Source organism: Melozone crissalis, unplaced genomic scaffold (genome assembly GCF_028551555.1).
Source record: "Melozone crissalis strain CALT ecotype California unplaced genomic scaffold, PUWL_Pcris_2 ptg000006l_1, whole genome shotgun sequence".
NCBI classification, from domain to species: domain Eukaryota; kingdom Metazoa; phylum Chordata; class Aves; order Passeriformes; family Passerellidae; genus Melozone; species Melozone crissalis.
Window position 1 is genome coordinate 25,609,461 of NW_026535784.1, and position 15,407 is coordinate 25,624,867.

At 36.1% G+C, this 15,407-nt stretch overlaps 1 protein-coding gene across 5 annotated transcripts in view; it reads left to right on the forward strand.

Moving 5' to 3' along the window:
- FAT1 (FAT atypical cadherin 1) overlaps positions 1-15,407 on the forward strand; it is a 101,249-nt gene that overhangs the window by 62,057 nt on the left and 23,785 nt on the right. For all 5 annotated transcript variants that reach the window (XR_008483994.1, XM_054290683.1, XM_054290699.1 and 2 more), the window contains 5 exons: positions 4,486-4,761; positions 4,966-5,176; positions 7,664-11,731; positions 12,310-12,506; positions 13,862-14,015. Coding sequence is in view for 4 of the 5 variants with exons in the window: in XM_054290683.1 (XP_054146658.1) it covers positions 4,486-4,761; positions 4,966-5,176; positions 7,664-11,731; positions 12,310-12,506; positions 13,862-14,015 (4,906 nt within the window). In the remaining variant the exon portion in view is untranslated. The remainder of the gene's footprint in view (positions 1-4,485; positions 4,762-4,965; positions 5,177-7,663; positions 11,732-12,309; positions 12,507-13,861; positions 14,016-15,407) is intronic.

A 15,407-nucleotide genomic window follows, 5' to 3' on the forward strand; every position in this document is an offset into this window, starting at 1 on the left:
GCAAACAAATTCCAGGCCTACAGTAGTGGTGTTTGACATGATGGTAGAAAAGACTAGTGCCAGGCTTGGAAGGATTATGATTAAAAATAAAATAAAAATACAGAAACTAAAGAACTAAATCCCACAAGTCAGCGTACCTATGTACTGAAGCAGAAAATGTGATTCACAGGCTCTAAGTAGTGATAAATGAACTATTGAATTGATTTTTGGGGGAAAACCAAAAGAAATTGTCCTGTTTCTAGCTATAGCCACTTGCAGTCATTGCTATATATATCAATTTCTTTCATTGAAAGTAATATTTCAGATGGCTTACAGCTAATTGCAGTATTTTACCTATTGCTTTGCTATTACAGAATATTTAATGTTACTTTTTTGCAAAATATATATGGACCTGATACTTTGGGAATGAAGTATAGAATAATCTTCATTTGCTACGTCTTTGCTTGTAATTTTGCCTGCAATTACATTGCTCTACAGAGACAGAGCTGGAATGAAGTTATATCATCTCTGGATAATACAACTTTTTATTTATGAAAATTATATAAACATGTCAATGTAACTGTAATGTAATTATGGGACAGGAGTAGATTTTAAACTCCACACAGAATCAGTAAATGAAAAATGATATTAAAGTAACCTAAAATCTAAACATTATGTTTAAATAGTGCACATTGAGTATGCTTTGTCAATGGCACATACCACTTCTTAGTAGCAATCAGTACATCCCTATGCAAATTTAGGTTTCACCTGTCAGATTATTAATAGATTTTAAGTCCTTCCTCAAAGTAATCCTGCTTTGTTCTCTTATAACCAGTGTACATTGCTCTCAGTGGGATCTGTGGGCAGAAGGCAGCTGTGCAACACAGCCCTTGCATATTTTTGCAAAATAAATGAAGTTTCTTTAGTTCCAGAGCATTTTTTTCAAAGATCATGTTGCGGTATGCTGATGTTAAGCTTTTCTATATTGTGCCTCTTTAATGTGCAACTCTTTCTTAAAAGATAATATTAGCATATTTCATTTGAATTGAATCTTGTCATTTGATTGAGAAATGTTCAAAAGCTAGTTTTATTTTATACTGCATGTTATGTTAGAATAACGCAAGTTCTTCATGTGTTCAGGCACACTAAACCATATTTTTCTGTATGGGTCTTTAAAACTGCACTCACAATTCTTTCTGCAAGTGCTTTCCATTTAACTTCAAGGTCTTAACAGTTTACATGAAAATTTGGTCCTCTTACAATTAAAAGGTAATTGCACATCTAGTACCTGTCACTTAGCCTCAGTAAGAGCTCCTGAATTGAAAATAGGGTTTCCTTACTAAACTTATTTAATATTTATTTAATAGTTCACATTGGAAAGAACTCGGGAGTTCTAGTTAAAACTCCTGGTCAAAGCAGATCAAACTGCAGAGTTGACCAAGTTTTTCAGTGACTTTTCAGGCTCTAACTGCCTGGGTTGACTTAGCACAACACCTCTCCCTTGGACTTGCTTTTATACTGATGTTTAACCACTCTCCTTGAGAAAATAGTTCTGTCTAGTTGTATTTTCTCTTATTGGAGCTTGTGGGTATCACCTCTTGTCCTTTCACTGAGCACCTCTGAGAAGAGTCTGGCTCTCTTTCCTGCACCCCCCCTGTGGAGAGATTGCTTTTCAATCCCCACTGATTTTAATGACCTCTCTCTCATTGGATTTGTTTCATTTTGTCAAGGTGTCTCTCCTGTACTGCAGGAGTGGAGGTAGTGAATCTGCCTTCCCACCAGTGAGTGTCAAGCAGAAGGGGGCAATTCCTTCCCCCTGCCCTTATTAAAGAAGCCCAGTGTGCCAAGTTAGACGAGTTACCAAAAGGGAACCCATCAGGTCACAATCATGCTTGTCCACCAGGATTTCTGCAGGGGCATAAAGTAATAACGTCACTGAGAGAAAAAGGAATCCTAGAGTGTGTGGATAAAACTCTTGAGTTTAAAAGAAACTTTGGGTTTTGCTTACATTTAAAATGACTGCACTAATATATGAAGTTGTGTATTTGTGGTGTTTGTCAGTGTGGAGAAAACTGCAACTAGTTTGACAAGTAATGGAATACCTGAGCTAACCATTTGTAGTGACTGAGTCACTATGTTTATTTCTTAGCAATATTTTTTTTAATAATTCATATTTAATAATGTTGTACATTTGGAGGAGCTAACTCCTTATCTGTTTACCCCAACAGTACTTTCTGGAGGATTTCTCCTTATGTCTCATTTTAATTGCCTTCCTAGCTAATACCAGATTTGATGCCAAATCCCGATCAACAACTCACTTTTCAGTTAAGCTGGTTCATTGGATATATGGCTAGTCCTGTAGGTACTGATGCTGGTTTTAGAGTCACTACATTCCTGGCATTTAACTTAGTTGTTTGCATGGGGATTTTGTGGTGCTCCATTCTAGTAATGCTATTTTTCCTTATTTGTTTTGTGTACTACCAACAGCACAGGTGGCCATGTCTTCTGCTCCAAAGATTTGCTTAACAGAATTGCTCTGTAGTTGCACACCTTCTCACTTCCAATTTTAACCTATGTTTCTGTGTTTCCTCATTTGGGAGTGGAAATAGACATGAACTTAAATAGAGATTTTAATTTAAATTCATTGCATTTGACACCTCATCTTTTCACTTTGGTGTTTTTTTTTTTTTATGAGTCTGGCCTTAATAGTTTCTTGGTGATGGAAAGTTAATAAAATAATTGGTGATGAGTTCATTTTGAAGGCACATTATCCATTAATGAAGTGTTGTAATTGTATATGGCCTTTAAAACTTTCATTTATGCAGAAGTTTTTTTATAGTTTGACTTGTATTGAGTGTTGGGGCTTCATATTAAATTGTTTGTTCATCTTCATTTGGTATCATTTTTAATTTTCCTGAGCACAGTTTTTCAGTGAGCAGCTATTTTTACTCAAATACTTTGTAAGTGTATTAGACCTTTTTGTCTTCTTCCACGAGGCATTATAATGTATTTCATTTATACAAAATTTTGCTTTATTGCATCCTGTTTAATCATGACAATGTAAAAAGATCACATTTTTTATGTAATACTTACTCTTCATTTTCCAAGTTAGTTTGTTAGTTAATGTATTTAAAAACTTGTCCTAATATGTATCCTGGATCACATACCATTAATATTTCTCCCCACTGAAAGTCAATATTTAGTCTAACTCTTTGTTTCTTTTCTTTAATCTGTTTCTAATCCGTGACAAAACCAAACTCCTTAGTCTCCATAGCAACATCTTGCAAGGGATTTTATCAGTGTGCCAAACAATTCAGTTTTAGAGTAAGATGCTAGTTTTGCAAGGTTGACATTTCTTCTTCCTGTAGCAAAAGCCCTACCATTTCCTAATTATTTGACACTATCAGGATTCATCTAATTTAGTTTCTACTGCATGCAGTTTGATACCTCGTCTAAATTACACCTGCAGACTCCACCAGTTAGCAATGGAAAGCAGTAAGTGTCTCCAAAGAGTAATTTAACCCACTTACAGAATTGTAAGTCCCTATTTTAAAAACCTGTTTATATATAGCCCTTAACAAATGTGTACAAAGCTCCTAACCTTTGGATGGATATTAGCATGGCTGTACGTGCAGCACATAAAGAACCTGAATTTAGCTGTGTGTTGCTGGAGCTTTGCTGTCTACTTGCCAACTCCTTTGCATTCCTGTTACTTGTCTGATGTTATCGCTGTGGAAGGAACAGGATGGTGGCTGTCTGTCTCACCCTTTTCATACAAAACTTTGGTGCTTTGTAAAGCAAGTGGGGCTGCAGGGATCTCTTGTGGGTCCAGTGAGCAATATTATACAAAGACGCAATTTGAAGCATCAGATTTAATTTAACTGTAACTTCAGAGAAATCGTGTCGGTGACCAGTGAGCTATGCTGAAATGGGGCTACATTGCTAGAGAATAGTAAACAAAACCACCTGCAGTTGTTCAAAATAATGCACTTCTATGGCAATTCCACCACTTCTCTATTCTTGCCTAGGCTTGCAGATGTGAGGGGCTGAAAGAGGACTGGTTTTATGTGAGGGCAAGGAGGAGTATTATGCATGCACTGCCTTGAGAAAACATTGCTTAAAATTGTAAATTTGCACCCCAAAGCAGTATTTTACCTACTCTAGGATCCATATTGTATATTTTAAATTTTTAATTCCAAAATTAACAAGGAATTTTTTTTTTTTGTCTTCCTTTGGACAAATATTATTCCCTTTAAGATGTCTTACCTAAGATGTTTCTGGTTGTATAGATTTCTTGTTTGGCTTTGGGGAAGGTGAGGCAGATTTGGCTTTAGTGACATTCTTCTTCCCTACACGTCTTGAATCTCTCCTCCTCTCAGCAAAATAAAATTGCCTTGAGGTGGTATTACTTCAGTATCATGGTCTAATTTTTAATAAAATATCCTCCTTTCATTTCTTTTTACCAAATATCATCAATGTTTTCCCTTTCCCTTTGTATCATTTCAGGTGTACATCAAAGTTATAGACACAAATAATCACAGGCCTCAGTTTTCTGCTTCAAAATATGAAGTTGTTATTCCTGAGGATACCTTACCAGAGACAGAAATTCTGCAAGTCAGTGCCACGGACAGAGATGAGAAGAATAAACTGATTTATACTATGCAGGGCAGCACTGATCCCATTAGTCTTAAGAAATTTCGTCTGGACCCTGCAACTGGCTCCCTTTATACCTCAGAAAAACTGGATCATGAGACCATGAACCAGCATATTCTCACAATAATGGTGAGTACGCATGAGATTTCTTCTGTTGTCAGTTACACACGGATACTTTTTAATGTCCTTTTAGTTTGTCCCCATAATTCAAACGCTTATTTGTACCTTCACTTTTTGTGCAGTCCTTGACTCTGTGGCTGATTGCGCCTTGAATTACTGCTAATGTCTGGTGAACTACTGAAATTCCAGTGCTAATTCCTGGTGATGTTGCAGGTCCGAGATCAAGATGTTCCTGTGAAGCGCAACTACGCCAGGGTGGTGGTCAATGTCAGCGACACAAACGATCACGCCCCGTGGTTCACCAGCCCTGCCTATGAAGGACGAGTGTATGAGTCAGCAGCTGTTGGATCAGCAGTGCTCCAGGTTACAGCATTGGATAAGGACAAAGGAAAAAATGCAGAAATTGTGTACTCTATTGAATCAGGTATAGTCACTTTCTTACATTTCCAGTCTGTTGAATTTGCTGGTAGTTTTTCAACTGTAGACGTGTGAAAGCATATCTGTGAAAAAAGGGAGACAGTGCAGGTTTATGTGCCATATTCTGAGAGGTGTATTGAAGACACAGCCTCACAGTATTTAAAAGAAAATCAAAAATATTCATCTACATCCTTTAGCTATTTATGTTATCCTCTCGATACATTTGGCATATTTTAGTAGTAGGGGAAGAAAAAGCCATCTTGGGATGCTCAAAAGGAGTAATTTCTTTAGAAATTACAGAATCTGTAATTTCTGTAAGAAGTCATTCCATTCAGGTCTAAAATTGCATTCTATTTTGATATTGTAGGTCTTATTTTCTGTGGCATAGGCAAAGCAAGGATTTGATGAATAGAGTAAGAGCTTGAGATAAGTGCTTTTGTGTTTAATATAATGCAGAAGTAAGGAGCTCAAAAATAACTTAAATATTCATGTACCAAACTCCTAATTAATCCCAGCTTTTAAGGTAAATTTTTTAATAGGTGCAGCAAAGAAGGGGTTGCTTTCTATACTTCCCTGTGGCTGATTTTAGTAGTGGGACTGCTATTCTAACTTATTAAAATATTTGAGAAATTCCTTAAGAGTTGGTCAGTTTGGCATTAAGACTCCTTCCAGATTGCAGGCCAGAAGAGAACTGCTCCTTATTTTTAACTTCAGTACATGTTTCTGAACTTGCCTACAAATAATGTGGCTCAAATAGTGGAAATTTTTAATATTAGAAATCAGGATGACATGGATTGAGTTCACTTACCAGACAGAAGTAGATTTTGATTCAGTCCATTAAATCTGAATTCATACAAGTTTGCCATTATCAAGGTCCTGAGTTTTATAGGTACCATGACTAGAAAAAAAAGAGTTATTTAAATTTCACTCCTTATGTGAAATACTGTTTTAAAGGTAAAAAATAATTTAAATAAAAAATCGCAGTAACAAGCATAAGAGACTATATATTAAAGAGGACAACAACAGGCAAAAGGTTACTCAGTTTCTGTTGCATGTAAAGTGATATGTGCTTTTTTTAAAATTTTACATAAATTGCTGTGTAAAGGATAGGAATTATTTACTATAAATATTTTCCTTTATTTCCCCAAAGTGCTGTTTTCATGTGAAAGCACACTTTAACACTGTATTAAAACAAAGCTGTGATTATGATACTCTGACAAGAATGAATGGTTTTGAGTGTCTCATAACTTGCTTAAACTACATGAGATTTTTCTGTCATTTCTAGAAATATGACATTTACTAAGCAAGGCACCAACGTCCATGAAATTTTTCTCTTTCCTTTCCATTTTGTTAGTCTTGTTTTCTGAATGCCAAACAATGGCAAGGAAAAATGTGTGTGCCTGCAGTCTAGAATGAAGTGACATGCTGTTCTGTTCCTTTCTTCTAGCTTTTTGTAGGAGTAAATGTAAGACCTGTAAGGTTTATTTTATAGGATGGTGATCTACTGGGAGGTTAAAGCATTATAATTGATATTCTAGGCAAATGGAAGGAACATTCCTTAAATGCTTGTAATGGCTGCTTAGATATGTAATGGGATATTCTAAGAATGCCACTGTGTTTAGAGTCTGCTCTAAAAAGCCCGAAAATACCCAACCAAAAAGAACCAACCGTGAAAAAAACTCAAACAAAACACAAAACCTCCTTCTTGCCTACTTGTGTGCAGAACTCAGAAGTTTTTAAAGAATTTTTTTCATGCTGAGATCATGGCTTTGGTAATGTCATTTTTTAGGTTAGTAAAATGTTAAATCTTAGCATATTTTATACATAAGCTGGGTCTTGTATGCAGTGTAGTTCATCTGTATATTTCAAAATTTGAAGCAAACAAGTGTTTATGTTAAATGGCAGCTGGTTCTCAGCAGGCATTATTTTTCTTTTAATACAGTCACAGGGAATAACTTGTCTGTGTATCAATAGGAAATTAAGAGAGAGGTAACTATTTGTCCAATTTAAAAAGTTTGGTTTTGAATCAGTCATTTAAACAATACTTGTATAAACAATTAAGATTCACAATTGTTTGTTACAACCCTTCTTTTTTTCTCATCCAAAACATTCCAGTTGTTTTAGATTATAAAATGTAACTTTTATTCCACTAATGTTAACTTCTGAATATAAGTTCCTTTCAGTACAGTTGACGTTTAAGTTTGCTAAAGGAAAACTTTTGCATTAATTTTCAAGTCCTGGATGGCTTTGCTAACTATATTTTATGCAGTATTCCCACAAGTAAAGTTAGAATTACTGCCAGCTCTTGATTACAGAAAACTTTCCAGACAGGCTAACAAGTGTTTATCAAGCAAAACTAAGAAATTTTCATAGTCTCTGTTCTGTCTGCTCATAGTCTCTGTTCCATCTATGTCTTTTTAAGTATAGAGCTAAATAAGCAGTCATCCCTTAAATTCTGTATTCCTCTTTTTAATTGCTTTTTCTTTCTTCACAGGGAATATTGGAAATTCCTTCCTTATTGATCCCATTTTGGGTATGATTAAAATTGCAAAGGAATTAGATCGTAGTAACCATGAAGAATACAACCTGATGGTAAAAGCTACAGATAAAGGACATCCTCCAATGAGTGAAGTGACCTCTGTGCACATATTTGTTACAGTTTCTGATAATGCCTCACCAAAATTCACAGCCAAAGAATATTCTACAGAAATCAGTGAAAGTGCCAACATTGGCAGTTTTGTTGGAATGGTTACAGCATACAGTCAGTCTTCTGTAGTTTATGAAATAAAAGATGGTAATTCAGATGATGCCTTTGCTATCAACCCCAACTCAGGTGTCATCATTACTCAGAAGATACTTGATTTTGAGACTTTGCCTTCTTATGCTCTTACTGTGCAAGGAACAAATATGGCTGGCTTGTCCAGTAATGCAACAGTTTTGGTACATCTTCGGGATGAGAATGACAATGCACCAATTTTCATGCAGGCTGAATATACAGGACTCATCAGTGAATCAGCTTCAATTAACAGTGTGGTTCTGACTGACAAGAATATCCCATTAGTAATTCGAGCTACAGATGCTGATAAAGAATCTAATGCTTTGCTTGTTTATCAAATTGTTGAACCATCTGTCCGCCAGTATTTTGCCATTGATTCTAGCACTGGTGCCATTCGGACAGTAATGAGTCTGGACTATGAGGAGACAAATATTTTCCACTTTTCAGTGCAAGTACATGATACAGGCATACCACGTCTATATGCGGAATATGCAGCTAATGTTACTATTTATGTGATTGACATCAATGATTGCCCTCCTGTGTTTTCAAGAGAGCTATATGAGACATCCCTTCTGGTTCCAACCTATAAAGGCGTGAAAGTCATCAGTGTAAATGCCACTGATGCAGATTCAGGCATTTTTTCCCAATTAATTTATTCCATTATTGAAGGCAACATTGGAGAAAAATTTTCAATAAACCCTAAGACTGGCGATATAACAGTACAAAACACAACTCAGTTAAGAAGCAGATATGAATTAACTGTGAGAGCATCTGATGGCAGATTTGCAAGCACTGCATCTGTAAAAATTAATGTGAAAGAAAGCAAAGCAAGCCAGCTGAAGTTCACACAGAGTTCTTACTCTGCAACAGTGCAGGAGAATTCCACAGAGGCAAAAACAATAGCTGTTGTTACTGCTATAGGGAATCAAATGAATAAGCCTTTGTTTTACCATATTCTAAATCCAGACAGCAGATTTAAAATAAGCCAAACTTCAGGAGTCCTTTCCACAACAGGAATACCATTTGATCGTGAACAGCAAGAATCTTTTGATGCGGTCGTGGAAGTGACAGAGGAAAATAAACCATCAGTTGTTGCACACATTGTAGTTAAAGTCACAGTAGAAGATGTAAATGATAACGTTCCATTTTTTGTCAATCTTCCGTATTATGCTGCTGTTAAAGTAGACTCGGAAGCAGGCCATGTTATTCAACGTGTGACAGCAGTAGATAAAGATACAGGCAAAAATGGAGAGGTGCATTACTATCTCAAAGAACATCATGAACATTTCCAAATTGATCCTACTGGTGAAATCTCCCTGAAGAAGAAGTTTGAACCAGACACACTAAATAAGGAGTATCTGGTCACAGTAGTGGCAAAAGATGGAGGAGACCCTGCATTTTCAGCTGAAGTTACAGTCCCAATTACAGTTATGAGTAAAGCTATGCCAGTGTTTGAAAAGCCTTTCTACAGTGCAGAGATACCAGAAAACATTCAGCTCCACAGTCCTGTGGTACATGTACAAGCAAACAGCCCTGAAGGACTCAAGGTGTTTTACAGTATCACAGGTGGAGATCCTTTCAATCAGTTCACTATCAACTTCAACACTGGAGTTATAAATGTTGTTGCCCCTCTTGACTTTGAGTCTCATCCAGCCTATAAACTGAGTGTTCGAGCAACTGACTCCCTAAATGGGGCACATGCTGATGTGTTTGTAGACGTAATAGTGGAAGACATCAATGATAATCCTCCTGTGTTTACAGAGCAGTCTTACATTGCAACACTTTCTGAAGCATCTGTTGTTGGAACATCTGTTGCACGAGTGAGCGCTACAGATGCCGATTCTGGAACCAACAGGGGAATTTCCTATCACTTGGTTGAGGATAATAGTGAAAGTCATGACTACTTTCACATAGATAGCAGCACTGGACTCATTCTTACAGCAAAAACTTTGGACTACGAACAAATTAAGCAACACAAGTTACTAATAAGGGCCATAGATGGTGGCATGCTGCCCTTGAGTAGTGATACTATTGTAACTGTGGATGTAACTGATCTCAATGATAACCCACCTCTTTTTAGCCAATTGCTTTATGAAGCCAAAATTAGTGAACTGGCTCCTCGAGGACATTTTGTGACATGTGTGCAAGCCTCAGATGCTGATAGCTCAGATGTTGGCAAGCTGGAGTACTCCATTCTGACAGGCAATGATCAGAAGAATTTTGTGATTGATAGTAAAACTGGCATTATCACCATCTCAAACCTACGCAGACAGACACTGAAGTCACATTATAATCTTAATGTGTCGGTTTCTGATGGTGTCTTTAGAAGCTCAGCCCAAGTCCATATAAGTGTAATCAGTGCCAACATGCACAGTCCTGTTTTCAGCCAGAATGAGTATGAGGTTGAACTAGCTGAAAATGCTCCACTGCATACTTTGGTTACTGAAGTTAAAGCAACAGATGAAGACTCTGGTACGCATGGCCGCATCACTTACCACATCGTAAATGACTTCGCCAAAGACAGATTTTATACAAATGAGAGAGGGCAGATATTTACCTCTGAAAAGCTTGACCGTGAAACTCCAGCAGAAAAAGTAATTGCCATTAGTTTGATGGCCAAAGATTCAGGAGGGAAAGTTGCTTTCTGTACTGTTAATGTCATACTTACCGATGACAATGATAATGCTCCTCAATTCCGAGCAACAGAGTATGAAGTAAACATCGGGACTGATGTTCCACGGGGTACTTCGGTCATTAAAGTCTGGGCATCTGATGCTGATGAAGGTACAAATGCAGACATCACATATTCTATTGAAGCAGAGTCTGAAAACGTAGAAGAGAATTTAGAAATTGATTCATTGTCTGGCATAATTACTACAAAAGAAAGCTTAATTGGTTTGGAAAATGAGTTTCTTACTTTCCTTGTTAGAGCAACTGATGGTGGATCCCCCCAGAAAGAGTCAGTTGTTCCTGTCTATGCTAGAATACTCCCACCAGAAGTGTCTACACCAAAATTTTCAGAACCATTTTATTCTTATACTGTCTCTGAGGACATTCCAATTGGAACTGTGATAGATGTTATCAAAGCAGAGCATAATCAGACTTTGGTATATAGTCTGATTAAAGGGAACACTCCTGAAAGCAACAGAGATGACTTTTTTGTGATTGACCGACAGACTGGAGAGTTGAAACTTGAGAAGAACCTTGATCATGAAACAACTAAGTGGTACCAGTTCTCAGTTCAAGCACAGTATGCAAATGAAGATTATAATGTTGTTTCCTCAGTAGAGGTTAGCATTCAAGTAAAAGACACAAATGATAACAAACCCATTTTGGAGTCCAACCCATATGAAGCATTCATTGTAGAAAACACACCAGCTGGAACAAGAGTCATACAGGTTAAAGGAACTGACTTAGATTCAGGACTCAATGGGCAGGTTACTTACAGCTTGGATCCTTCTCAAGAGCTTGACATTATAGAATCTTTTACCATAAACATGGAAACTGGCTGGATTACCACTCTGAAAGAACTTGATCATGAGAAACGAGACAAATACAAGATCACAGTGGTTGCATCTGACCGGGGTGAAAAAATCCAGCTGTCTTCTCTGGCTGTGGTTGAAGTTACTGTCACAGACGTGAATGACAATCCTCCACGGTTCACTGCAGAGATTTATAAGGGAACAGTCAGTGAGGATGACCCTCCTGGTGGGGTAATTGCCATCCTGAGTACAACAGATGCTGATACAGAAGAAACCAATAGACAAGTCTTTTATTACATCACAGGTAAGTCTTTTTGGGTAATGTCAGAATAACTGTTTGAGTGGTGCTGGAATGATGGGAGATACAGCTTAATCTTTGAAGAGATTGGAAAGTGTTTGAAACCATAGAGCTGCAAAGAAAGAATGTATGTGTCTTAATATGAATATTAAAAACTTCAGTGGAAAAATGAATTTTAGTTGGCTTTGTTTCATGTGTGCCTTGCTTAAGATGCCTTTCTCTATATATTATTTATATATCAAATTTTATTTGAAAAACTATGTAGATTAGAGATGCAGTTAAATTCACATAATAATAGGCTATTAATTTCCAGTGGAATATTTTATTATTTATTTATTTATTATTTAGTGTATGTCATGATATGATGGTTTCTATAATGCTACATGAATTTCTAAATTAATTTTTATGGATTTTGTTGGCCACAGCTGAATTGGTTGTGTGAGCATCTACTGACAATTTCTACCTGGGAAATGAAGCTGTTTCCTCATAAAGCCACAGAAAATGCCTGCTTTTTTCTTTCTTTCTTTTTTTTTTTCCTATACCTTAATTTTGATAGAGTAATAGTATTTCTTTTTATATTTCAGGAGGTGATCCTTTGGGACAGTTTGCTATTGAAAATTTACAGAATGAATGGAAGGTCTATGTCAAAAAGCCTCTGGACAGGGAAGAGAAGGATAATTATCTTCTAAATATTACAGCTACTGATGGGACCTTTGCAGCTAAAGCTGTGGTGGAGGTTAAAGTCCTTGATGCTAATGATAATAGCCCTGTTTGTGAAAAGGTAGGCAGAGTCTTGTATCTTCCATTACCAGCTGCTTTCATACATAAAATTTAAATTTTCTCTGAAATTGCTTCTCAGGAGACTGACAAATAGCTGTTCCTTTTAAACCAGTAAGAAAATTTGGACTACTGAGATAGATTGCTGTTAAATAAAAGATACTTCACAGACAGATTTTTTTAAAAATCCAAAGACAATTCATTGACACTCAGTGGGTATTTGAGAGATACAAGGAGAATTGTAGTACATTTCTCCTATGTTAATTTTTTCCAAAAATAATTATTTTAAGCTGTAGCCATCATTGTTTATATGCTCTGTTTTATGAAAGAAGCAAAGTTTTAAAGAAAGCTGAATCCCATTTCTTAGTTGAAATATGTGAGTATTTCCTGTGATAAAAGAGTTGAAAATAGTGGAACATTACTCTGCAATTGCAGTCAACAACACCAAAAATCTGTAAGCCATAAATGTTTTCTTGTTACAAAGCTGTCTACCGTACCAGATTTTTATAATCTGCAAAAATGGACATGAAAAATAAGGAATGGAAAAACTCAGGAAGATAGCCTCTGCAAATATGTTACTGCCTCTCTTGTATTTTTCATAGTTGAACACAGATTTCGTATTACTGGGTTGAAATCTTCCCTTGTACTAGGAAGGACAAGTACACAGTGATACAGGATTCTTTTTCTTACTTGATGTTTATGTTGGTTACTTCTGTGTAAATGGTTGCAGTTATACACAGACTGGCAAGTCAGTATTTTTAGCTTTTTTCCCTTTTATTTTCCCCTTTGTTAATATTGTTGTTACAAGGCTTAGTGCTTCTAATGTAATGCACATTCCTGACATGGTTGGGCTAAGCACTAAGAGTGCTTAGTGCCAGTAAATTCTGAATCTTTTTTCTTATTTTTAATTTAATCTAGAAGCTTTTGTCTCATTAAAAGGGCAGCTATCAATTTCTTGTAGATTGGGACAGATCTAGAAAAGATGATCCACCAAAAGAGAGAAAAATGAAATTAGCAAAAATTTGTAACTCCTATTTTGGGAACACATTTCATTATTAGCCTATTTATTTCATTATTAGTTACAAGTGTTTCGAGATCTGAGCAATGCACTAATGTCCAAAAATCCCTATAGCTGCAGTATTAAATACCTTTCTGAATAATCAAATAAATGTGAAGTAATTAATTAGAAAATCATAAGTTCTTTTAATTTTAAATTATTTCATCCTCTGGTTCACATGATATGTTACCAGACATTCAAGCAGAATATTATTTCCTCTATCATTCCTTTTTCCCCTCCCCTTTCCAAGTTTTGCTTACTTCATATGTTTAGTTTTTCAATGTAACTTTGAAATCTTGCAGACTTTATATGCTGATTCAGTTCCTGAAGATGCCCTTCCTGGCAAGCTGATAATGCAGGTGTCTGCTACAGATGCAGATATTCGTTCCAATGCAGAAATTACTTACACACTGCATGGCACAGGAGCAGAAAAATTCAGACTTGCTCCAGACACAGGTAATAATACTTATACATTATACAAGACTCCAGTCCACTCATTTTATAAAATGCTTTGCTATTGCATGAAGACATAAATGTCAGTTGTTAAAACTTTCCACTAAGGGTTGGTTTACTGTACATTGGTTTATGTGAATTTCTACTACACAAGTACAAATAATATATTGAATAAACTCAGGCAAAAGGCAAGTGTTTTAATTTATGAGGAACTAAAGCATAAACAGGGTAATTGCCCTGAAGCCAGAAACTTCCATGCTGAAGTGACTGGAATAAAAGTAGGCCATAAATTTTGCTCTTTTTATACTCACTGTAGTAGCAGCAATAATGGTTTGTAGCTGTGAAATATCTTCATTCAGATTCTCTTTGCCATCTTTTGTTTTGGAAAATTAAATGGGATGAGGTTAGATGGAGCAACAAATTTCCTTTCCATAGCAAACATCAAAAGTGTCCCCAGCTTTATTGGAATGAGATTAACTCAAAAGTATAAATGAGATCAACTTTTAACTTGCTTCACTTTGATCTTCATGGCATTTGTGTGTTTTGTATTACACTATTGCCAAAATCCTGTACTGTGCAGGCTGCAGTAGACAAGCAGTAGGAAGGTAAACAGTGTAGAAAAAATAGAATAAGATGAATACAAAAATGTAATGCAAGTAGAAGAGATTAGAAAACTTCAGTGACAAAATAAATGAGAAGGACCTTACTTCATGGGTTTGGGGTGTATTTTTGGCTTTGAATGTCACTTGTGTGATGTGCTACTGTGTTACATAAATTGAGACTTGGTAGGGCTAGAATACTCAAAAAAAGTGTTTCATAATACTTTTTTGACCTGTTTATAAGGTGACAATGATTACACATAGTAGTGGCCTCTCATGTTTTCTGTCACTTTAGAAAGAAAGTATGTGTTAGAGGTCTACAGGTTTGTCTGTAGTAGCAGTTAAGATCTCATTGTGAATAGCTGCATTTATGCATGAAATGTTAGAGGAGGAATTACCAATACCTATGGAAAGAATACAACTAAATAGCTGAGAAAAGCCAGACATGGATTTAACCTTGCATTTTTTTAATCTCAGAGTTCTAAAATTCACTTTGCACAAACACACATGGATTTTTGCATGCATACACATTGTCTCTCTGCCCTATCAGAGAGTTTAGCTAATTTCTATTTCAAGAGCATTGGGAAAAAATAAAGTGTTTTAGTTCTTAATCTTGTCAAACTGAAAAGGCAGGTCACTTACATGTTTTGCCCAAAGTGGAGTTCATTAATACAGTACAGCTGTTGATTTAGCCAGTGATGAAATTGCTGTAAACAAGAAAATTGTTGTTTAACTATTCCGATTTTAAGGGAAAACTTGTTTAGGGGTACTTAAGCCTTGCAATTTGTATCAACTT